The sequence below is a fragment of the Equus przewalskii genome, chromosome 12, assembly GCF_037783145.1.
Source record: "Equus przewalskii isolate Varuska chromosome 12, EquPr2, whole genome shotgun sequence".
Taxonomy (NCBI): Eukaryota; Metazoa; Chordata; class Mammalia; order Perissodactyla; family Equidae; genus Equus; species Equus przewalskii.
In genome coordinates, this window is record NC_091842.1 from 1,168,706 (window position 1) to 1,193,215 (window position 24,510).

General features: G+C 61.7%; 1 protein-coding gene across 5 annotated transcripts; it reads left to right on the plus strand.

Moving 5' to 3' along the window:
- The first annotated feature begins 9,344 nt into the window (after positions 1 to 9,344).
- On the plus strand, positions 9,345 to 21,640 carry MAFK (MAF bZIP transcription factor K). Of its 5 annotated transcripts, none has more exons than XM_070566119.1 (4): positions 9,345 to 9,507; positions 17,432 to 17,576; positions 17,842 to 17,916; positions 18,830 to 21,640. In XM_070566119.1, the coding sequence occupies exons 3-4, from the start codon at positions 17,881 to 17,883 to the stop codon at positions 19,259 to 19,261; spliced, it is 468 nt and encodes a 155-aa protein (XP_070422220.1). In that variant the 5' UTR covers positions 9,345 to 9,507; positions 17,432 to 17,576; positions 17,842 to 17,880; the 3' UTR covers positions 19,262 to 21,640. The 5 variants fall into 5 exon arrangements, with proteins under 5 accessions (XP_070422220.1, XP_070422223.1, XP_070422222.1 ...); XM_070566122.1 differs by lacking the exon at positions 9,345 to 9,507 and adding an exon at positions 10,095 to 10,750; XM_070566121.1 differs by lacking the exon at positions 9,345 to 9,507 and adding an exon at positions 13,639 to 14,436.
- Positions 21,641 to 24,510: the final 2,870 nt, after the last annotated feature.

The following is a 24,510-nucleotide window of genomic DNA, read 5'->3' on the forward strand; positions in this document are numbered from 1 at the left end:
CAGGTGTCCCCAGCCCAGGCCTGGTGCTTCCCGGCACTCACAGGGGACCTCGTGAGATGAGGTGCTCCATGCAGCGACCCCAGGGCGCCCTCGGGGGCTGGTCCTTTCCCAACTACCTTGTCCACTAAATTTAGAAACTGCTTCACCACGCTGGAAGCCCCTTCAGCCTGGTGACTGAGTTTCAAAGCTGTGAGTCAGCGGTCATTAGGACTCAGATGCCCGTGTCCTGGGCGGGGGCAGCTGGGAGCCCATCTACGCTCAAGTGGCGGTTTCGAGAATTTCCTCTGCTAATGAACGTTCCTATGCAGAGCGTTTAACGCTGGAACCTGCCAATAAGAGGCTTCTGGGGAGAGGCTCACTGGCAGCACAGGAGAGGAAAATGATGCCTCTGGCCAACCGGTGCCCAGGAAGGCCGGTGCCCCGGCAGCCCAGGGCCTGAGGCTGTCCCTGGGGGCTGATATCTGAGACTCTGCTGGGCAGCCCCTGGCCAGGGAACGGAAGCCCCAGGGAGGCAGCCTCTTGCTGGAGGCGGCGAGACGCTTTCCAACAATTGTCTGAAAATAGAACCGGCTGGCTCATGAGGAAGTGAGTCCCCTGTCACGGGAAGGGAGCAAGTGCGAGCCGGAAGACTGCTTAGCAGGGAGTGAGGTCTAAGGTCTCTGACCGCGAGACACCCTGGGTCCTCCATTTTCTCATCCGCTGCCATCCCACATGTTTGGGGAAATGGAGCTGAGAAAGCAGGCCTAGGGGCCAGACACCTCTCTCCCAGAAATGCTGCCAGGAGGAAAAGCTGGTCCTCGGAGACAGCATTTCCTCCCAGGCCCTGGGTGTGCAGAGCAGAGAACTGACCAGGGGTGGGAGACTCTGGTTCCATCTGACAACAGTGCCCACCTGGGCTTGGTCACGCCCTGGGAGCCTCAGTTTCCCTTTCTGTCCAGTTAGGGTCAGGCTAGCAGCTCTCAAAGGCCTGTCACACTCTGACGTCAGCCGCCCCCTCTCTGAAGACCCCCACACGGGGCGTCCGTGCCTCCAGGACCTGAGCTGGGCCGAGCTCAGGGCCCAGCGCTGGGCTCCAGGGAGACACAGGAGGGCAGAAGGAAGTGCATTCCACCTTGTTCTGATGCAGCTGTGGTTTCCACACCTTTGAAAGACTGCGGGTGGAGGCGGGGGCAGGATGCTCGTGTCAACCGCAAAGAACAGGGCAGACAAGACCCCTCAGCTCAGCCCAGCTCCTTGGAACCCTCGGGTCCCGGGGAACACAGTTTGAGAACCAGCACGAGGAGGTCATAGGTCAGGAGCAGAGAATCCTACAGCCCAGGTCCGCATTCCCAGCCAGCCCCTCACCAAATTCCAAAAGTCTCCCCAGAGTGGCTGAGGCTGAGGAGGAGGTATAGGTTGACGGAAGCCCCCAGGAGTATCTTACGACCCGTCAGCTATGGTGGGGAGAGGAGGGCAGAGGTCAAGGGCACGAGATGAGTGGGCTGGAGGTCACAGCCAACATCAGGTGGGACTGACACGGGGCAACAGACCGAGCCCCTCGACCTGTGCCCCCTCCTTCTTTCTCCTGTCCTAAGGCTGGGTGGGGGATGGGACGGAAGGACACTGGACCAGTGATCACATCACTCCTGTCCTGTCCAGAGTTGTCCTGACCTCACCCCTCTGTCTCTCTGCCCCTATGCATCATCAAAACGTCCCCGACGCAGTTGGGGGGCTACACGGGATTTTGTTTCCTCGTTTCAGCTCGTTCAAGTTTTCTGCAAAGAATGTATACTGTGTTTGAAATTAGAAAAATGCCCTCACGCACTTTTCTTAAAAATAAATAAATACATTCATGAATAAATGTCCTGGAAATTCCAACCTGCGTCCTGATCGCAGTTCCCAGTGGATGCCACAGGCTCACGCTACATCGTGTGTCCTGACCTTTGGCTCAGAGATTACGGCCAGGGACATTTCCCCCAGGTTGCGTTCGTCGGTCCAGCGTGACATTCTCAGGCCAGGGAAAGGCCAGTGGAGGGAGAGGAGGGTGGAATTTCCAGGTATTTTGACATCAAGTGCAAATCTGCGGTTGTCACGGCGTGGATTGTTCATAGCTGGCTGTGGGCTGGGACGTCGACAGGAGCACCCGCACGCAGCTGGGCCTTTCTCACAACGTGGCGCCGGGTCCCCAGAGCAGGAGGCTGGAGAGACAGAGCCCGGCACAAGCTGTCTTGCTCAGGAAATACAATAGAACAAGAAAGATATATTTGGTCTTCGTCCCAGGCTCCTGGCACAGAGCTCCTAAAACCCTTGAAATTTCTCGAGTGAGAGGAGTGGCTTTCCTTACTCATAATAAGCCCCTTTGGGCCACACCTGAGTTCATGTAACAAGGCAACTTGATGGGGGGGGGGGCCCTAGACGGCTCCAGGATGGGGGTTGGCTGCCAGGGGAACAAGCACGTGATTCGAGAGCTGGCACTTCCAGCCCCTCCCTCCAACCTCCGGGGAGGGAAAAGGGCCGCAATGAGTCAATCAGTCATGCGTGTGTAATGAAACCCCACATAAAACCCTAAACATCAGGGCTGGGGATCCTGCAGGTTGGTGAACACACTGATGTACTGGGCAGGTGGCGCCCCTGGGGAGCGCAAGGAAGCTCTGCGCCCCCTACTCTCTGTGTTTCGCCCCGGGCATCGCCTCCATCTGGCTGTTGTGTCCTTTGTGATACAACCATAATCCTAAGTACAGTGAGTTCTGTGAGTCATTCCAGTGAACTGGAATGAACCAGAGAGGGAGGTCGTGGGACCCTCTGAATGTGTGGCCGAGTCAGACAGAGGTGCGGGTGGCCTGGGGACCTGGGACTTGCAACTGGGGTCTAAAGTGGGGTCAGTCTTGGGGGACACAGCCCTTTCCCCCGTGGGGTCTGCACAGACGCCAGGCGTTAATGTCAGAACGGAATCGACTTGTAGGACACCCCATGGGTGTCGGAGAATCGGAGAATTGGGTTGATGCTCAGGAAAACCTTTCACGACCTGACCTTGACGTCAGCTGGCACCTGACATCACTTCCTCTGTCCTCCTTGGCCAAGACTTTCATGTTCCCAGGAGCGGACACACGCTCCAGCTCTGCATGGGAAGGTATTGTCACAGCCCATCTCTAGAAAATACAGTGTGCCACCATCCTGAAATGGTGACTCGGCTATTGGCCTGCAGCCAACCACAAACATCCAGGGACGAGGCGCGCCTGCCAGCTGGTGGACATGCCGGGTGTCACAGTTTGGGGACGTCACCAGTAAGGCCAGAAGAAGTGCCCATGCCGGCCTCTCTCTTCACCCTGATTTCACCCGTGCACAAATATCCAGGCTGTCGTCCTGGTTCTCTGACCCTCCTTAACTCGGAGACGACGAGGCTGTCATGCTGGATTCTTTGGAGGAGCCTAATGCACACATGCTAGGGACCTAACCCAGTGTCTGGCACAGAAAAGCGACTCAAAATGAGCAGCTGTAACTATCATTCTTGTGGTTTGGGGGCCCGGCTTGCATCATGGCTTGCATCTCCCCAGAGCCGACTTTCTCAACCACAGCACCATTCACGGTTTGCGTCGGACAATTCCTTGTTGCCCAGGGTCCATCGTGCGCGTAGACGTTTGGCAGTGTCCCCGGCCTCTATCCACTAGAGGCCAGTAGCAACCCCCTTCCCTCAATTGTGACGACCAGGAACGCAAGAATGTCTCCAGACTTGGCCACTTGTCCCCCCGGGGGGCCCAGGAGAGTGGCTGCCCTCAAGCATCCCCAAGTTCTGCAGGCAGGAATGGAGTGTCCACGCACAGAGTAAACACCACGGTTCCTGGGGTGGAGGAGAGAAGGCAGCACAGAGCTACCTGGCCCAGAGGTACCCGGGGAGATGCCCAGGTGCAGGGAGGTGGCCTTGGGCCGTTGTCACTGCAGGCCATCTCCTTTGTAATTCACAGGGCTTTGGCTGCAGGCCCTTAGAGAAAGGAATGAGAGGGCTCAGCGAGGCTCGGCGGCCTCGAGCAATGACTTTGCCATTACCTGGGTCTGAGATGTCCCACTGGAAGGGCCAGGCTCTCCTGTTGCATGCAGGGTCAGCGCCAGGGTGGGACGGTGGCCGCGGACACGGATTGCCCCAGGGGGCAGCCAGGTGGGCCCTCTCCAATGGGCCTGCCAGCAGCTGACGGGCTGGAAACGCTAACAGGAGGCGGCAGGAACCCGTCTGGGGAGGCACATTGCATTGCCGGGTTTAGGAAGTTGTTTTCTCCAGGAATCTTGACCGAATCGCTCTCAGACTGTGAACCAACTTTGTTATATAAGAAATAAATATATCATCATCATAACAATGACAGTCTTTTTATTTATTTGCAGTTTACAAACAGCTTCCACCATCTGATCCCCAAGTCAACCCTATTCCCAGGTTAGGGACACAGAAACAGGCTCAGAGATGGCGACTGACCCGCCCCAGGCCACACAGCTGGCCAATAGCAGGGGCTGTTTGGAAGCCAAATTCTGCTTCCTCCCTCCCCAGGGCCGCCCTCCTTGATTTGGAATTTGGCCGGGCCCCTTTCCCCTCTGCTGGAGGGGAAAAGGCTGTTTCAGGACTGACGGTTTCCAGGCTGGCGCCTTCGCGAGCCAACTGACCACCTCCTTCTCCCCAGGAGACAGGTGGGGACAGGCAGTTGGAGGTCCCACAGCCACCATCACCCCGCTGCTTCCTGGCAGAAGACCCAGCCTGCACGGCCTGCCGCAGACAAGGGGGCTGGACACTCACATCTCGAGAGGGGCCTTGGGCTGCGGAAACTTTCCCCTGGGACCCCGGCATGGTGGGAAGCAGAGGCGAGGGCCTGCCATGGGCAGCGGCTCCGTCTCTCCGAGCCTCCCGTCTCCTAAGCTCGGAGGGCGGTCGTGCACAGTGCTGGGCCGGCCGCCTAGAGGCACCAGTCAGTCCTCTCCAGTCAGCACACACCCACCTGCAAAGGCTGCCCCTTGGGTGAGGGGTTAAAAACCCTGACTCAGTTCCAGAGAGCCATACCTGCCCGCCCACGGGGGAGCACACGGCAGGCTGGCCCCACTCCGGCCAATAAGGGTTCCAACCCCCGCCTCCTTCCTTAGGGTCAGGGACCCTGGTGGTGTTTATGGGGACTCTGAGGGTAGTAACTGCTGAGGACCCCTTCGGGGAGACCAGCTGCCCCTCAGGGCCCCTGGCCCTGCCTCTCCTCTTCCCTGCAGAGTAATCGACCGTGGGGCCCTCATTGTCCCTCCCTTTCCCTGGACCTTGGCCAGGGCCACCTGAGTTCCCCCCATGGCGCTCCCTTCCTCCAGCGCTCCGGAAGGAGGGCAGGGCAGCCTGGACCCCGCCCCTCCCAGCAATGCCCCAGGCTCCTCCTCAAACACAGCGCCACACAGCTGGGCGATGGGGCAGGGCCCGGGCCACCCCAGTCCTGGGCCCCTGACGGTCACAGGACTCTTCCCAGGGTGAAGAGGGCAGTTTATTTGACGTAACCGACGCTGCCTCTGCCACAGAGCCACAATAAAAGGGAGCATCTATCAAGGCCAGCCAGGCACTAGGCGCTGAGCAAAGGTCGTCACGGCTGTTTAGAAACTGAACTCTCACGACAGCCCTGCGTGGTTCCCTCTGTTTTATTTCCTTTTAACTTACTCTGATAGTTTTGAACAGGTAATACGCTTCCACGGTCCGACAGTCGAGACGAAATGACACGAAGGGGTTTCGTTTCTGTCTCTGCCCCATCTACCCGTGACCTCTGACGGCTGCCCCTTTCTATTCGCTTCTACTTTATCCTCCCGGCCTTCCTTCTGCAGGTTCAGACATGCACGGATCCGTGTTTTTGTCTCCCTTTCTTCCTTCCCAAAGGCAGCACGCTACATACCCAGTGTTGCTCTTTGCTTGCACACTGACAACATACCCCGCCCGGGGTCTTTCGTGTCTTCTGCGTAGTACTCCATCATGTGACGCCCCCCAGTTTAGTTAGCTGATCCATTAACAATGACAACTTCTTGGTGCCTGACCTTTTGCTCTCACAGCCGATGCCACAGCAATGAGCCTGCACATCCCCAATTTCACAAGAGAACAGGTGCATCTTGTGGCACCGATTTCCAGAAGTGGGATGGCTGGGTCCGAGGACAGGTAGGTTCCAAGACGAGTGTGGAAGAAGCTGCCCCATGGCCCTCCTGCGCCCCCACCAGCAGTGCTGGGGGCCCATTTCCACATCCCCACCAGAGGATGCGGGCTGATTTGGGGAAGAGAAATGGAATTGCACTGTCATTTTAATGTGCTCTTATTATGAACATCTTTTCCTCCGTTTGTCCTTTAGATTTCTTTTTCTGTGAACGATCTGTTCATACCCTTCGCTCCTTTTTCTTTGTTTTTTCCTTCTATATTTCTAGGAGCCCTTTGCATGTTAGGGAGATAGTCCTTTGTGACGTGGGTTGCAACTGCTTATGGCGATTTTTGCCTTAACTCTTTTTCATGCTGCCTGGAATTTTTTTAAAGATTTTATTTTACCTTCTTCTCCCCAAAGCCCCCCAGTACGTAGTTGTGCATTTTTAGTTGTAGGTCCTTCTAGTTGTGGCATGTGGGACACCACCTCAGCATGGCTGGATGAGCAGTGTCACGTCCGTGCCCAGGATTCGAACTGGCGAAACCCTGGGCCGCCGAAGCGGAGCACGCAAACTTAACCACTCGTCCATGGGGCCGGCCCCTGGATTTTTAATCATGATTAGAAAAACCTTTTCCCGCTCCCAAGTTTTAAAGGAAGTCACCCACATTTTCTTCAAATATTTTAATATTTTTTGAATTTATTTTTTTATTGTAAAATATACACGACATGAAACTTACTACTTTGACTATTTTAAGTGTACCATTCAGTGGCATCAAGTACTTTCATTTTCTTGTGCAGCCATCACCCCAGCTGTCTCCACAACCTTCTCTTCATCTAATGGCTTCTTTTAAAAAATGTTAAGTCTTCGATCCATTTGAAACATATAACGCTGGTGTACGGTGTGGTTAGATTATGGACCCAACTTTATCTTTTTCTAAACGGTTATCACGTTGTCCCAATGTCATTTATCAAAAAATCCATTTTCATTCTATTTTATGAAGCCCATTTTAAAGTTGAGGAAACTAAGACTCAGAGGGGTGAAATGAAGAGAATGCCCCCCCCCCAAGGTCACATCATAAGTGTGACCTGTCTCTCACTTCTGCCTGGTTCCAACTGTCAACGTCCTTCTCTCAAGAAGTTAACGAGAATAATTAGACAGTGCTCTTCGCAACTGAATGCTAATGTGAAACGACTGCCATCAAGTCTGGGGAACGGGGACACTCACAAGAAACTAGATTAGCCCTGACCACCTCGGAGTCCTGCAGAGAGGGGCTGCAGAGCGGGCAGCTGCAGCTTTGCACTGGAGGCCAGAGGGTGTTGGCCAGGAGAAAGGGGAAACACCTTTCAAATCCCAGGGGGAAATCCCTCTGAAAACATCCCAGAGAGATGGGACAGCTTGCTACAGCTGCTGCCGATTTGTGTACTGGCAGCTGCTCCTGTGGCGGCCGTCAGCAAACATCAGTGCGCCTGGCTGTCCCCACAAGGCGAGTGCGCCCAGCAGAGCGAGATGGCTCAGAAGGAAGCCCATATTCTCCGCAGCAAGAAGCCACAGCCACTTCCTAAACACTGAACCATGCTGTGCTGCTAACTGCAAACGGAAGACCCACAAGCTTCCTGGCACTTTCTCCTGTTTGTTTCCCAGGATACACCCGAAGGCGCCTGAGACCCGCGAACACCCCTCAGCGGACGCCGCGTGTGCCCGTGGGAGGCCTGCCGTCATTCCAGGGGCCTTGGCGAGTTTCCCTCTCTCTTTATTCGGAACTGAGCTGTGTGGCCCCATGCAGGCAGCTCATTCTTTCTGAGAGAGGGATGCAGAAACCGTCAAGGGGCTCAGCCTCCCACCCAAGTGCTGGCAGAGCGGGAGCCAGGTGCAGGGTGGGCCTGCAGGCCCCGGGTGTGACTTTGGACCCGTCACCTCTCCAGCTTCAGCCTCCTTCTGCTGCAGGAGGCGGCTGCCCCCATGCCAAGGGATGGGCCCTGAACTGAGGTCAGGGCATCTTCCCCCCATTCTGGGCTCACCTTCGCAGGTCCTGTTTCCCCAGGGCAACCGTCAGCTGGGACTTTGGGTGGACACTGTTCCCCAGGCCCTGGGCGCTGAGGCTGTGGGTTAATGCCATTTATCACCATTTTATGTTGTTGGCTGTGCTATGGAAGAGAAATCGGTCTCTTTACCCATTTCTTGGTCCAAAATGGGAAATCCTGGGGCCGGCCCCGTGGCCGAGTGGTTAAGTTCGTGTGCTCCGCTTTGGCAGCCCAGGGTTTTGCTGGTTCGGATCCTGAGCATGAACATGGCCCCGCTCATTAGTCCACGTTGAGGCGGTGTCCCACATGCCACAACTAGAAGGACCCACAACTAAAATATACAACTACATACTTGGGGGATTTGGGGACCAAAAAAAAGCAGAAAAAAAAAAGAAGATTGGCAACAGTTGTTAGCTCAGGTGCCAAACTTTAAAAAAAAAAAAGGGAAATCCAAAGACAGATGGGGGTGTCCGTCGTGGGGGGACGTCAAGTGCCTTTTCCTCCTGTGTGAGCCTGCCTGCCCTGTAGACAGGGTGGTGTGTCCTGGACGCGTGCAGCCAGGTGGTCTCCTCCTGTGATAAAACCACACCACCCTGCAACTTGGATGCAACAGCCGGAGCACCGTCTCCAGAAAGCAAGCCCCAAGCCCCACTCCTTCCTCAGGGCCCGCTCCTCCCGCAAAGACCCCTCCCCGGGAAGCCCTCCTCAATGCGGGCTTCGTCTGCGACTACCGCTGGGGACGGTGGGGTCGCCCGAGGGCTCCGGTGAGTCTGAGGGGATGCCCGAGGGCCCGCCGGGGGATATGGGGTGCAGACAAGAGCCGGCCCGCCCCAAGCCCCGAGAGGGAAATGGGGTAGGAGGGGGGGCTCCGGCTCGGTACGATGAACGGGGACGACTGCCTCCACGTGCGCGCCGGGACTGCCACCACGCGGGGCGCGCAACACCTGTGAGCACAGGTGCAGCCCGCCAGCCCTACCCAGGTGGGCGCGGGAGGCGCGGACGAGGGCCGGCTCCGTGCGCCTGCGCCAGAGGGGCGGGGCCCTAGGGGGCGGGGCCTCTTGTGTGGGCGGGGCGATGGGGGCGATGGCCCGCGGCGGGGCCCCGCGTGGGCGGGGCCTCAGGTGGGCGGGGCGGCGGCGCGCGGTGGGCGGGGCGGCGTGACGCGCGCCGACGCCGATCCCGGAAGCGGTGTCAGATGCTGGGAGCCGGCGGGCGGGCGGGCAGGCTGGCGGCGGGCGGTGGGGGGACTTGTTGTTCTTCGCGAAGTCGGAGCCCGAGCGCGCGGCGGAGGCGGCGGCCCCGGGGGAGCGCGGGAGGGAGCGCGAGGAGAGCGCGTGCCCGCGAGGAGCCGCCGCGCGCCCGCGCCCCCGCGCGACGCCAGGTGAGGAGCGGGCGGGGTGGGGCCGGGGGCGCGGGGCCCGCCCGCCGCTGAGTCACGGCCCCGCGGACCCGCGCGGAGTGGGGCTGGACCGGGATCCCGCGCGCCGGCCCGCGCACCTGCCGTCAGGTGTCCGCCCCGGGCGGCCGCGGGCTGGGGGGGTCTGGTCCCGCCCTTGGGCAGATCGCCTTCCCCTGGGGCCGGGGAGAGCCCCCCGATCCCAGATCCCCGATCCCTGCCTCCCCCGGGGCCCGAGCTCGGAGGCGGTGGGCGCCCCAGCACAGGGCGGGCGGGGAGCCCGGCACCCCCCCACCCCACCTTGCTCTGCCTTTCCCCCCCACCCGGGGATCCGCTTGAGGCGGGAAGGCGGGGGCGAAAATAAACGCCACGTGCCGGGGAGCGCGGGCAGCGCGTGGTCTCGCTGGGCAGACCCGGCCTCGGTCACCTGGGCGCTTCCGCCGGCCCGGCGTGCTGTCCTGCCCGGCCCTGCGGCCACTTCCCACCCGTGTTCGCGGCGGGGGCCACGCCTCTCTGGGGTGGGGAGGGGAAGGACCCCGCAGGGGACTTCGCGGCCCGAGGTCACGTTCTGAGCAGCTGACCTGCCAGCCGTTTCCCGGAGAGAGCCCTGCTCTGGAGGCGTGGGGTGGGGAGGGGGACAGGGCGAACGTGTCGCTTCCCCCGTGGCCCGCGGTCTCATTTTCCACATCTGCGAACGGGGGGGGGGGGGTCTCCGTGTCTTCTAACTCTAAATGCGGCTTTTTTTCTGTGATTCTGCTGACTTTGGGAAACAGATAATGTCTCTGCCTCTTCCACGCGCCTTCCCCGGGACCTCGGAGGGGACGCGGCTATTTGGCTGGGTGCCTAGGTCTGCCCCAGGAAAGGCAGACCGCCTTGCCATCTGTCTGTCGTGGTAGTTTGTGGGGTCTTCTGGGCAACGCAGAACACATGCTGGAGGGGCCCGTGTTCGGGCTTGCTGGAAGTTCCCTGCTGTGTCTTGTGTTAATGATTACGTTCCTTTGACCTTTCACACAGCTGTTGTAGCTGAGGCAGAAATGGGATGTCCCACCTAACAGTTCATTCAACAGTTGACCAACCCTCAGCCACCTCCTCTTGCCGGGTGCCTGGCCTCGGGAACCCGACACAGAATCACTGGGCTCCCACGAGTGTGGCTTGGGTGCCCACCCGCTCTCCCCTGACCCGTTTACTGGCGTTGGTGAGGTTTGCTGTCACGGCGATCACGGAGCAGGTATCTTGAGAAAGTGCAGCTGTGTGTCCTGTGTGCCAGCTCTGGGGCCTGGGCTCTGAGCCTGGTGTCTTTGGTGGGGGAATGGCGCTGTTTAAAAAAAATGTTAGTCTAAGCAGGTGGGAGAGGTCTGGGAAGTTGCAGGTGGGCTGTGCAGGTGGGTGGGGCACACCTGCAACCTGTTGCATTGTGGGTAGCTGACAGGCTTCCTAAGCATGGCCCTTCCTCAGTGGTGACCCAGTAGGAATGTCCGAGTTTGAGCTCGGGAGAGGGCGTCTGCTTTCATAACTTACAACTAGACCTCTCTTTATTCCAAAATAAAATGTTTATTAACTCAAAAACACAAAGCGAGGCTTCTCCCCGGAGCGCATTTCCTTTTGTGCTTGAAGGTCGCTGGACTTTAAGGGCCCGGGTCCAAGTTCAGCGTCGCTTACTTTCAAGGTGGTTGCTAAAAATGGGAGTTGAGTCGAGGCTACTGGGGGAGTCGCTCTTCCTGAGTGCGGGGCTTGCTGCGTTCCAGCCCTTTCTCCAGCGCCCAGGCTGCCACTGCGTGAGGTCGGGTTCCGGTCTGTTCTTTGTCCGCCGTGCACGCTTTCACTCTGCGGAGTTTGTTTACAGTCACAGGCGACCTAGAAGAAGTCCTGCCTGGGTCTAAAGGTTTCTGGTGTGGACTTTCTGGATTCAGGGTCCAGTCCACACGGGAAATGGGCTGGGAGCGTCCACTGTGAAGCTGCTCCCCCTGAGCAGTAAACAGTGACTCACCCTCCCTCCCCCCCAACCCCCCCACGTTCTCTGCAATGGGAGATGCATCGCTCCGCTATTTACTTTTGCTTTTTATAAGTCACGGGCTCGTCGTGTTTCCTCTTTCTTACAGTTTCAGGAAACTGAAAGTGTCACCTTAAAGTCATAGGGTTTCGGAGCAGGTAGAAGTGAACCTAGGTTGGCACACAGTCCACACACACACACACCCCCGCCCCCATCTTAGATGAGGAAACCAAGTCCCGAGGGTTCTCGCCTGGCCTGCGGTGGCAGAGCCCCGGGTCCAGGGTCCAGTGGGGCACCCTGCCTGATGTCTGGGCGTCCTGGGCAAGGGGTGGCACAGAGGTGTGGGGTAGAAGGTGTCCCCTAGGCTCCCTCCCTTCAGTGCAGTGCTGACACACCTGTTTGTGCGGCCCCTGTCACCTGCCAGGAGTTGGGGGAGCGGGTGTAGGTCAGAGTGCCCCCTGCTCTCCGCCCAGTGAGGGAGGCAGGGCTCCAACAGAAAGACCAGGCGCCCACCCATTACAAGGAGGGCAGGAATGGGGCTTTCTGGTGAAGCGAGGGCTGGAGAGGGGAGGGCAGGGGTGACGGGAGAAGGGTGCGAAGCCAGTGCAGATTGCGGGGGGGGGGGGGGGGGCTGCTGTCAGAAGCCAGAGGTGGAGGCCTGGAATGGCGACAGGTGGCCAAGGGAATGGGCAGCTTGGGAGGGACTCTGAGCCAGTGGGTCCCTCCGCCTGCCTGGGGGGCTGCATTTGAGGGACTGAGGCAGGAGTCCTGATGAGAAGCGGGGGGCCAGAGCATCTGCAGGAAGACTCGGTTGAGGCCAGCAGGCTGGGGTCAGCGAGCGGCCGTGGAGGGAGAGGTGAGGCCTGGGGGGTGATGTCTGCGTGAATGCCATGGTGGGTCGTCTGAGCTGGAGACACGGGAGGGCAGCTGCGGGAGACGCGTGTGTCTCGGGCCTGTCGGTTTTTCCAGGGAGCATCCTGGCTACACGTGGAGGTTGAGGCTGACTGGAGCCCTGGGCAGCATGAGATGGCTGGGGAGAGAACAGAACTCTGAAGGGGAGCCTGGAGGCGGAGGGACCACCCGGAGGGGTGCAAGGGGAGCAGGGACTGGCCTGAAGCTGGGGCTGTAGGAGCGAAGGGCCAGTGGGAGCGAGGGGCCAGCGGGAGCGAGGGGCCAGCGCACGGTGGGGGGTGTGGCATTCAGCCTGCTGTCAGCCCGGCAGCCGCCTGAGTCACCTCCGGATGGAGCCAGGATGACACAGCTTCCTCGAACCGCAAACACAAGGTGACCAGACGTCCCCCAAGCCGGGCAGACAGTCTTGTCTTGCCGGAGGGCAGCCAGCCAGGGCCAGCCTGCAGGCTGGGTGTGGGCCGGGCTGGTGGGGTGCACAGCGAGGTGCTGCGGGACACCCCCCACGTTGAGGGGAGCTGGGGTGTGACATCAGCAGAACCCTGTGTCCGGAGGCGGGCAGGGTGGTCTGGAGGTGGTCCCAAGCCCTCCTGGTCCTGGGGCCTGTGTTCAGCCGGTGAGGCAACAGGTCACTGTGGACGAGTCAGCGTTTGCTTGTTTGTCAGGAGCCCGCTGTGTGGGTCAACCCCGCCGTGCAGCCAGCCGGAGGGGCGCTCAGCTTTGGTCACCTGTGAGAGGCCCGCAGCCCTGCAGAGCAGAGTCGGCCACATCTGGGTGGCTTCTGGCTTCAGGGTTTGCACCTGTCAGGTGAAGCGGTTGCTGCTCTGCGGCCTGGAGTGGGAACCTGCTCCTCCAAGACGGAACCCCTCGGCTCCCCTCCTCCCTCTTCCCCACCCTGACAGCCTTGGGGACCTGGGAGGATGGCAGTGGGAGGGGTACCCCACGCCTAGCAGTTGCTGGGAGGCTCCGGAGCGGCCGCCTCCGCTCTCTGCCCGCTGGAACAGGTGCCAGAGGTTCAGCTTCCTGCCCGCATGCAGCTCACAGGCCAGATGAGTGGGTGGGCCAGTCGTTAAGTCAGCATTGGAGCCCTTTGAAACTCAAAATCTTTTCTCCTACATGATGGCAACCTAGGAGATTATCCTTGGGTGGGGCCCTGGCTCCCATCAGCTGCCTGGGCCTGGTGTTATTGGTGGAGAAACCCCCAACCCGGGCCCAGCCCAGAGAGGGCCGGAGTGTGCTGGGGACGGCCAGGGCTGTGAGTTTCCCACACGAGCTAGTGCCAAGCAGTAGGCGTTTGCTGGGAGTTGGAAAGTAAAAAGGAACCCGAAGGCACCCGAGATCCTGGCCTTGGACGCACCTGCTTCTGGAAGGCAGTGGTGGATGGTGGAACCTGGGCCACCTGCCCCGCCCTCCCGGAGCGCAGGGCCGCGATGCCCAGCTCCCCTGGGCAGAGTCGCCCTGCCCTGTTCTTTACGGGCCGGAAGGGGCGGGGCGCCCCGGGCTCCCTAATTTATTCCAAACTGTGCGGTCACTGGAGCTGACTCCATCTGAGCTGCTCGGGTGTTTCCTCTGCTTTTAAAGGAAATTATCCTTCCTTGTTCACCTTGTTTAGATGTACGTCAGAATGAAGTTTCTGGCTTTGGGTTGAAAACCAGCCTCTTCAGTTAGAAAAATAGTCGCCCGAAAGGTGTTCCACGTTCTAAGTGCTGACTGCGCCCGCTCCTGACCAGCAGCCCCCCTCTGGGCTGAAGGGGACGCGCGTGGTCACTCCCACTTGGATGGGCAAGTGGGTGCACGCAGCGGACGTGCAGACACACCGTTCCAGACGCAGCCTGGCACGGGCCGCTGAGCTGCTCGGGTGACTGGAGTGGCATCAGAAAGCCCCTGGGAGCGCGGGCTCTCTGCACACGGCATCGCTAAGACTTGTCGGTCCGTGGACGTGGGACAGCCCAGCTGGAGCATCCTCGTGGGCAGCTGTTGGAGAGGCGTTTTTGGCGCTGACGGTTGCTGATGCGGTAATGTGGCGTTAGACCCTTGACAGGAGGGGAGGCCAGCTTCTGGGGCGCGCGCCTGGCCCCACCGCGCCAGGCTGCAGTGTGTAACCCCGGCTGGGTTCCGGCCGGCTCAGAAGACAGTTCTTCCTGTGTGTGCTCTGGTGCCCGTGGAGGTTGCCTGAGGTTCCGTGGCTTACAAATACCCATTTTAGGACAGTTGTTTTAAAATCACTTGTTTCACTGACTCTTTTTCACTCATCCGAAACTCTCCTCTGAACCTCGCTCCTCTGAACCAAAAGCAGGTTGTCCTTGTTCTAACGTTTGGAGTGTCTTTAGGTCGATAGCACATGTGTTTTGTGTATTTTGGGTAGAGGTAAGGGACAGTGCAGCTCTTCTCTGTGTACTGAGTTCCCAAGAGAAGGGCTCTCTGCCCCTGGACCTGGAGCCTGTGGCTGTGCGATGAGGTTCTCGCGGGGCAGGCCGCTGGGGCGCAGACGGGGCGGGTGGGCAGCGCGTCTCTCCAGCAGTTGGTGAAAACTTCCCAGGAAAGCGGGTCCCTGAAGGGGCCGAGGCAGTGGGGGTCCTGCTTATGAGCACAGAGCTGTGCAATGGTGTCCTGCCTGGGGTTTCCCAGCCTCCCCCCGTCTCTGGTTCCTCAGGGGGCCTCTGGTACAGACCCTGAAGTCTGGGGGTTGAGAATGGAGCCCCCAGCCAGGGTCTCTCTCCTAGCGTCACCCATTGGACCCAGCCGAGAACCTTTGGGAGCTGGACAAGACCCTGGGGCCCCATTTCTGATCCCCTCATTTTTCAGGAGAGGAGATTAAGACCCACAGAGAGAAGAGGGTTTACTGAATTACTCCCCAACTTTGTCTCGAGACCAGGGCAGCCGTCACCTCGGCACGTTCGCTCCTCTAGTCCTCCTGTCACTCTCTTTGGAGAGAAGGTCTGAGAACTAGGGACAGTTCCCTGAGGTCGGACCCCACCATGGTGCCCTCTCTTAGAGAGAGGCGTCCTCCTCGCTCAGACCCCAGGCGGGACCCCAGGGCTGCTCTCCCGTCTCTGCTGAGGCTCCTTGCCCATGGTGGTGGGCCCCCATTAGTCCAGGGGCGCAGGCGAGATGGGCTCAGAGCCCATGAACACGGGGCTATGCCCGGGCAACCTTCACCTCGCTGATGTGGGCGATAGACCCTTATGTGCAGGGGAGGAGGCCAAGCTCGCCGAGCGCTGCGGCCCAGGCCTGTGCGCGTCCTGGTCACCTAGGTGTCCTGCCACGTGATTCCTGGTGGTCAGGTCCCCGGGGGGCATCCCTGCCCTGAACACGGCCCATGACCTGGCTGAGCTGGCATGTCACCATCCCCGGGGGGGGGGGGCCACAGAACGCCTGTGGGGTGTGGTGGGGGGTCTGAGCAGGCCCCTCCTTGGCTGGGGCCTTCCTTTTCCCATCGGGTCCTGGCAGGGTGGGAGGGGCCTCGGGGCTGTGGGAATGTGAGCTCCCAGCTCTGTAAACAGCTGGTGACTCACCGCACAGCTATGCCCTGGCGGCTCCGGGCCCTTGTGTGCTGACGTGCTTGGGAGTGTGAGCTGGAACGGTCCCCGCCGGCCACCCGCCCGCCATGGAGAAGTTTCTCAGGCTCTCCCAGCCGCCGGGCTCCCGCCAGGCTCCTGGAGACTCCTTCAGCCTGGCTTTGACCCCCGCACCTGCAGGGAGGGGCGGGCCTGTGGGGTGCTCGTTGGTGCCCCCAGATGCCAGGGCATCAAGCCACTGTCAGGAAGCGGCTCTTAGCTCCCTGCTAGGGTTGCCTCAGCCTGCTGCGTGTCTGGCTCGGGCACCCGTGTGAAACCTTGCGAGGGGTGCCGAGGAGTGCGGGCCCCCGGAGGCCATACCCGGCTCGGCCCCGCTGCCGTCCTGCTCTCCACCGCCATCATTAGTACCTGGGAGAGCAGCCACGATGCAAGGGGCAGTCGGCGTCTGCAGGCCTGGGTGCCGGCCCCTCTGTCGTGTTGGCAGCCTCTGGGGTGAGGGGCGGGCGGGCCCTTGGCGGCAGGGCCAATGGGTGGAGGCCCAGGCCATGCTGCAGTGAGGGTCCCAGGACTGTGGGCGTTGTGGAGCCCATCCCCCTGAGTCTCGCTCCCCCCAGATGGAGGCTTTGATGCGGCTCCGTCTCTGGGGCCCCATTTCCCCTCCTTGGGCGCGTTTCTCTGACGGTCTCTCTGCTCAGTTCACTTCACGTGGCGTTTGGAACCTGGGGAGCGGACCCTGATCCCGTAAGCTGGCGTCAGTGTGCCAGGTGCCTGTTCCCCTCCTGCCCCCCTGGCTGCCAGGGCACCAAGGGTTTGTTTACTGTCCCGCAACCTGCCGTGTCTGCACCGCCAGCCCGAAGCCATTGTTGCTGTGGGCTTCTCTGTTTCCATGGCGACCATCAGGGGTTGGCTACTTCCCAAGGTCACCATGGCAACTATCAGAGGGGAATCATGCTTGGGATGCTTTGGCTGGCTTTTTCATGAATGATTAGAATGTGTGACACAATGCAGACGCGAAAATGAGAAGGGCGGGCGTAGGGGGGCTGGCGGGCGGCGGGGACGACTCCCGCCAGACAGTCCATGAGCGCGTGAGGTGGTGGCTCCCACCTCCCGGGTCCGGGCTGGCTGGCGTGGGGAGCCTCTGGCCACCGTCTGGGCCTCAGGTCATGGCTGTGGGGCAGTCTAGGTGGCGGCGGTGATGTCACAGCTGCAGTGCCCTTCGCGGAGGTGGGTCTGCCGGGAGGGCGGGGCCGGGCTGGGGCCGACACAGGGCTCCACCCGTCCCTCGTTGGGGTGAGCTCTGCAAGGGCAGGGGCTCCCCGAAGGGGCCCTGCTTCTCGGGGAGCCAGGCTGGGTCGGGGGTGACAGGCTTTTGGCGGGGCAGGGTGCTGCCCCTGGCCGGCGCACTGCTCAAGTGCTGGGCACGGCTGTTCTCGGGAGGGGGCCTGGCCGCTGCGTGCCTCGGCCCTTCACTGTGGCCTCCTGTGCCCCGCAGGTGCGAACGTCGGAGCTCAGAGTGGGAGTCAGAACAGGAAGCAACAGCTGCTCACACCTGGCCTCACCCCAAGGCGCTGGTGCTCACAGCACAGGCCCGGCGGGCAGCGCGGGACGGCCGTGTGGCTACCGGGCACTGGGACAAGGTGGGTCTGGGCGGCTCCCTGGGCTGATGCTGGAGTGGGGGGCGCGGCCGAGCAGAGGCTCAGGCCCGGCCAGGGTGCCCCCCTGGGGAGCTCTCAGGCCAGGCTGGGCTCCTCCTTGCTTTTGTGGGGCTGACTGGATGGCACAGTGCGAGGAGCTGAGCCTCCTCGGAGCGTCTCTGCAGTGGGACATCCCTGCTTCAGGTCACTTGTCACGGCAGCGCAGCCAGGAGCTAACCACGTGCGTTTCTGTTCTGTGATCCTGCAGTGATTTTCCGCAGTTCTGTCCGGGTGCCTGTCCCAGGTTATGACGACTAACCCCAAACCGAACAAGGCGTTAAAGGTAAGGGGCCACCCCGTCTCCACCGCGCAGCCCCCTGTCCCAGGACTGCCCGGACCGTGAGGGAGGAAGGCCTGTCACCTGGAAGAGGGCGGGAGGAGGTGTCCCCGAGAGATGTCGACAGAATCGAGGGTTGCAGCCTTCGGAGACGCAGGCTTACGTCCAAGGACATAACTCCTGGGTGGAGGGGGCGGGAGGGATGGTGCCTCCTGGCCAGGATGTGCTCATCGCCCCGGCACCCTGGCGTGGGCAGTGCGGCCTCTGGTCCCGCCAGGCCCCGGGCAGGGCACGTGTGAACGGTGCTGCTCCAGCTCCCCGGGCCTGGCTCCGGCTGCCCGCCTCCTGGGGCTCTCAGCTTTGGAGGCCAGCGTGTGCCCTTGGGCCGGCCGTCTCCTGGCTCGGGAGCAGAGCTGGGTCCCGCTGGAGCGGGGACTCTCGGTATTTGTGGGCTGTGCCTCTCCAAGCCCCTCCTGAGGCCCTGCAGGTGGATGTGGCCGTGTCCCGCCAGGCCCTGGCTGGGCCTCCTGGGTCCGAGGGTGCGGAACAGTAGGCTGCCTCGCCTTCCCCTCGCTCCCCTGCCCGTGTCAGTCGTGCACCAGGCGCTGGAGACCCACAGAGGGCAGCACGCGTGCAGGCTGCGGCCTCGCAGAGTTTGGGTGGCAGACAGTAACTGGGTAATGGCAGGTGGGGCCAACGGCCCCCATCGGGGACCGTCCTGCCTTACATCCTGTGCACAATGTTGAGTGACCCCACAGTGACCGTCCCCATTCCCTGATGGAGTGAAGGCCAGCCTGCGATGCAGGGGGGCCCTGCCAGGAGCCGGGCTCGTCCACGGCAACGTTCCAAGTGGTCCTCTGGGGTCCCTGCAGCGAGGCCTCCCTCGCCCCGGTCCTGACCCCGTGCTGTGGCCCCGCAGGTCAAGAAGGAGGCGGGCGAGAACGCCCCAGTGCTCAGCGACGATGAGCTGGTGTCCATGTCGGTGCGGGAGCTGAACCAGCACCTGCGGGGCCTCACCAAGGAGGAGGTGGTCCGTCTGAAGCAGCGCCGGCGCACGCTCAAGAACCGCGGCTACGCCGCCAGCTGCCGCATCAAGCGGGTGACGCAGAAGGAGGAGCTGGAGCGGCAGCGCGTGGAGCTGCAGCAGGAGGTGGAGAAGCTGGCGCGTGAGAACAGCAGCATGAAGCTGGAGCTGGACGCCCTGCGCTCCAAGTACGAGGCCCTGCAGACCTTTGCCCGCACCGTGGCGCGCGGGCCCATCACGCCCACCAAGGTGGCCACCACCAGCGTCATCACCATCGTCAAGTCCGCTGAGATCTCCAGCTCCGTGCCCTTCTCGGCCGCCTCCTAGTGCCGGCCCCGGTTGGGCGAGGGGGCCGGCGGTGGGGCCAGAGGGGCTGTCCCTCGTGCTTGTTGGAGGGTCCCATGGGGAGCAGACCCCTGAAACCCCGAGTCCAAGCACAGGCTCCCGTGGGGCTCCTGGCGGGGCGAGGTCACAGGGGCCTGATGAAGAGTTAGGGGCCTGTGAGCCCGTGTGCCGCACGCCTGCCCACACGCCCACACACACGCACATGCACACACACGCACCTCGCCTTCCTCTGGGCCCTGCCAGCTCTCTGCGGACTGTCTCTCTTCCGGAGCCTGTGTCCTGTGCCGGGGGAGTTGGGATGTCTGCAGGGAGGGCCCTCAGCAGGTCCCTGGCCCTGTGGCCTGGGTGGCAAGGGCTCCGTCTTCCACCCCTCCCACCAGCAGCCTGTCAACACACGTCAGCGTGCCTGTCCCCCTGCCACCTCAGAAGAGCACCTGCAGCACCAGGGGCCTGGGAGGAGTGGCTGGTTGCAAGTGGTCCTGGGGGGGCCTGTGGGTGCAGGTGCATGAGTGTTGTGAGTTTTCTCTCTGTGTCGGGGTGGCCGGAAGGAGGTCCCTATTGAGGAGCAGTGGCAGCCTGGCCTGGGGACCCAGCCCCCACTGCGGCCGCCTCGCAGAGCCCGGGAAGGTGGTGCCCAGCATGGGAAGGGGGCGATGGGCCTTGGGGGCTGGGAGGTGGGTGGGGAGCAGGTTCTGTGCGGAACGGCGGGCTGTCAGCGAGGCCTCCGGAGCGGCCATGGAGCTGGGGGGCGCCCGGCTGCCTGTGGCTCCCACTGCTGGAGGAGGTGAGAGAGCAGGGGGCTGGGTGGGATCAGAAGACGAGGCGGGCTTGAATGGGGCAGAGGAGGTGATGGTGGGCGAGGTGGCAGGCTCTGGGCCAGGAAGTCCACACGGACCGGACGGGCCTCCCGGAAGCACCTGGATGGTGTGTCAGCACAGAGGAGACGAGGGGACTCTGCGAGCCTGGTGCTGAGTTCCCTGGAACCTTCACCTGCCCTTTCTGGGGCAGGTGACCTTTGCTGGGGCTTCCCTTCCTTGAGAGCCACCGCGGGGGCTCCCTGTGTGGGCTGGGCATGGACGGCCACTTCTACCCCTCCTGGGAGGATGCTGGGGCCACGGCCCTGGGTCTGAGTGAGCTGCTGAGCCCCATCACTGGCCAGAAGCCGCTGGGCTCCAGCTCCCGGTTTCCTCTTGTGCCCTGCCACCCAGGGAGACCCCCAGCAAGCAGGTGTCAGCCATGCCAGGGTTGGGGGAGGACTGACAGCCCCAAGGGCTGCGTCCAGCTTCTGTGTCTGCTGGCAGGAGCAGACAGGGCACCTGGGCCTCTCCAGCAGCATTGCCACATGGCCTTGTCCCTGTCCTGGGAGAAGGCAGAGGGTCTGGGGCGCTGGATCCTTACACAACCTGGTGTGTAACAGAAAGGCCCGGTGTGTAAGCAAAAGCTGTTGATCGCATAGCCATGGTAGGTAATCCACATTGGATGTCAATAAGGACCATGGGGAAATATTTAAAAAAGAGAGAAAAGTATATATATATATATAAAATTATATACACATTTTATCGTACAGACTTTTCGTAACTCTTTTCCTGTTGGGTACTGTCAGCCTCTTAGAGCAGAGCAGCCGTCGAGGGCAGGGCAGTGGGAACCTGTCGCCACCCCGCCTGGCTCCTCAGGCACCAGCTCGCAGCCCGAGGTGGGAGGCCCGGTCGCCTCCCGCTGCCCTTGGTCTCCCCTCCTGCCCATCTGACTTGGGTCCCGCAGATGGCCTGGGCACCTGGGCGCACCCCCTGCCCACCCTGGCCGGCTGTCCTGCCCAGTGGCCGCCCCGGGTTCACAGAGCGCCCCGTCCCGTGGGGTGCAGGTGGGCGAGTGCTGGCTGGGGCCTCGGAGGAGCTGTCCCCGCAGCTGCCCATTGCCCTCCCGGGATCAGGGGCCAGGGAAGGAAGACTGGCTCGCTCCCTCCTGCTTTTCTTTTTGGATCATTGAGATGTCATTGTCACAATTTTAATATATGGGTTTTTTATTTAAGACAAAAGGCAGGGACGTCTTTGTGGCGTGGGTTTGTCCTCCTGTGCTTCTGACTCACGAGTCCCTGACACCCGCAGGGCCTGGCCCCCCGGGGGACGGGGCCTCCCCTTCGTAAGCTCGGCACCCACCGGTTTTCCCCGCCTCTGCCTGCCCAGCAGTTTCATTTCAATATTTATTTTTGTGCTGCTTTTATCATGATATAAATTATTGAGAAGAGACCTTATGTCGTGGCCCACACCTGCCCTGTCCCCTCACGGCCACCACCTAATTTATTGCTGTACATCTCTGCTGTGACGCTTTTGTACCTTTGCAATAAAGACTTTTCTGGTTTCAGGTCTGTCTCACTGTGTAGTGGGGGCTTTGGGCCAAGACCCCCAGTACAGGGCCCGTCCTGTCCGCTTGGTGTCCTGGGCCGCTGGAGGCCCCCACGTCCTCCCCAATCACCATAGGCCTCTCAGCGCAGGTCGGCTTCCCAGGCTTTAAGGTCCTGTCAGGACAACTCTGGGGTGGCTATCGGGTCACTTTCTGGACAGTGAGTGGAGTTCCCGGAATCCCGTCTGTCCTGACTAGGACCCCCAGTCCGTGGCCACGGCCACTCCTTTCCCACTGGGAACAGCCCCTCCCCTGGGCGATGTGCCCCGGTCACCAGGCAGGCCCCTCACCTGGGTTTGCTGGGCTGGGGCCCGGAGATGAGCTTGCGGGACGCTGAGAGAGAGACGGTCTGCCTGGGGCAGGGGGCAGAGCACCCTGGACGGTGGCCTAGGGTCAGCACACCCCCCCGAAAAGCCAGAGCCAATGGAGGGTCCTGTCCCCTCGGGATGCTGACCCCTCCTTTCCGGGCCTTCCGTGGTGGGCAGCCCCGGCCTACTGTCCCTGCGAGGGCAGGGGGTCAGCACTTGGCCTCGGCCTCGGACGGAAGGCCAAGCTCCCAGGGAGATCTCAGGGCTTCTGAAAGCTGCCGGCCTCCTGCTCCTCCTGTGCCCGAGCTGGCCAGGACTGCGTCGTGTCGTCACGGAGGGGATGTGCATCGGTGCCCTAGCTTCTGAGTGTCCTGGGCCAGTTCCCGGCCCCCTCCAAACCTCACGCCCCGCTTCTGTGAAGTCAGGGTGGGGATGAAAGTGCTCAGCACAGTGGGGTCCCTAGCCCCGAGCTTGTCAATGGCAACCATAGATGTTTTCCCCCAGCCAACCCTGGGAGCACCCCCAGCCCCCGCCCACTCCTCCTTGGGGAGCCCCAGGCGGCGGCGCTGTAACCAGAGCTGGCAGCAAGCCTGTGGGTGTGAGGTGGGGAGGCGCAGACCCCGGCCAGCGCTGGGCTCTGGGGAAGTTGCTGAAGGGCACCCTGCCCCCAGGCTGCCCAGCTGCTCTCTGGCTGCTGCCCTCTGGTGTGGATCACCGGGGCCATTTCACAGATGAGAACCCCAGGGCCACGTTGGAGAACCTGGCCGGAGCACTGGGACCTGCCTGCCTTGGCCATTCCTGGCTGCACACAGCTGAGCCCGGCACTGGAAAGCCCACTTTTTCATCAGAGATGGGGAGATGTCCCTCCCTCCCTCCCTCCCTCCCCTCCTCCTCGTCAACACCCACACTTCTCCTTCGGGAGGTGAGGCTGGCGAGGCCGGGGCAGCACCATTCACCTGCTCCGTGCCTCTGCTCCTCCTGCAGGCTGCAGGAGCACCGGGTACCGTGTTTTGTCCTGACAATTTACTTTGTTTTGTCAGAAAGAAAAACTTTGTCCACAGGTCGAGATGTCTGTGGGGCTGGGGTCAGTGCAGAGAGCTGGCCTTTGTGAGCAGGCCTCACTTCTTGCCGGCTCTGTGACCTCAGGTAAGTGCCTCAACCCCTGTGGGCCTCAGCCACCTTCCCCGGGATGGTCGTGAGGATTAAGTGTATGTGAGACGTGTGGTCCAGTCCTGGACACACAGCAGGCGCTCAGTCAATGCTGACTGCCTCCCTTCTAAAGGCACCGAGAAGGCTGTCCCCGAGCACACAGTCCCGGCCCAGGGGCTCCCTGCAACCAGGAGCCCACACTGGGTCTGAGTCTCCAGGACGGGGTCCTGGCCCGCTTTCCCTCTGTGCACACAGCTTTGGGCAACTCAGACCCCAAAGGGGTGGCCCTCTCGGGGACGAGGGCCTGCGGGCAGCCCCGCCTCCCCGTGTGCACTCCCAGCGGGGCCTGGCATCTTGCCTCTGTCCTTCGGCCTCCAGGAAACCTCCCTCCTGGGTCGGCTGGTCTCCGGGGAGCACCGGGCCCTCTCCCAAACCTGTTGGCTGAGTTGTGTGGGGGCCTGGTCGTGGGTCGCCTGGGGCTCAGGCAGCCGCAGAAGGCACGATAAGGCAGGTGGGGGATGTTCTGGCCGGGCGGCAGGCCGGAGGGAGCCCTGGCGTATCTTATCAGGCAGCCCAGCTGGGCCTGGGAGAGGCTGCTGGCCTTGAGTCCCAGGTCCCCAGGCCCAGGGGACAGGGGGTGACACCTGGCCTGGACACTGTAGGCTAGTTCCCGCCCTGCCAAGTCCCTCTGAGACACTCGGCACCTTTCCTTCTTTGCCTGGTGACCTGGGAGTGGGCGGCCAGGAGGGGCATGAGGGAGGGTCGTGGCTGGGTGGCTCCCGCCAGGCCTTCCTGCCTTCTGTGCTGGCCTGGCCAGCCTGCCCTGGCTCCCCACGCCTGCGGGCTCCCGGGCGCCCAGGCCCCTCTGCCCTCTCCTCTCCTGGCCACAGGAGGCCCTCCAGGAGGCTCCATCACTCCCCAGCTGCTGCTGCTTCCTCCCCTGTGTTTCTGAGGCTGCTTGGGGCCCTTCGCAGCTTCCGGGGAGGCAGGGCCTGTGTCCCAGGCTCCACTCTCCCAGCTGTCCAGGCAGCGGCCTGGCACACGGAGGGAGGGAGAGGCCAGGCAGGGCGGGGGTGGGGCATGGCAGGCTCCGGGTACCAGCCCCGTCCACGCCCTGCCCTCTCTGGGCTTTGCATACGTGGCCTCATCCACCCACTGTGGGCGGGGCTGGCAGGAGGCCCCTTTCACGGAGGAAACTGAGGCTCTGGGTCTCAAGGCAGAGCGGGGTGCTTTGAGCAGTGCCCGGGGCCGGCGGCCCCAGTGTGGACTGGACCCTGCCCCCAATGCCCAGACTTAGCACTATGGACCTTGTTTGACCACCTCACCTGGTCCATTCATGAGGGCGCTGACCCTGCAGGATAGAGGCCACTAGAG

What these genes read in the sequence shown, in the direction of transcription:
- MAFK (XM_070566119.1), top strand. Translation starts at nt 17,881, where the DNA reads ATGACGACTAACCCCAAACCGAACAAGGCGTTAAAG. An exon ending in AACCGAACAAGGCGTTAAAG is followed by an intron (nt 17,917 to 18,829) that starts GTAAGGGGCCAC and finishes GTGGCCCCGCAG; the next exon opens with GTCAAGAAGGAGGCGGGCGA.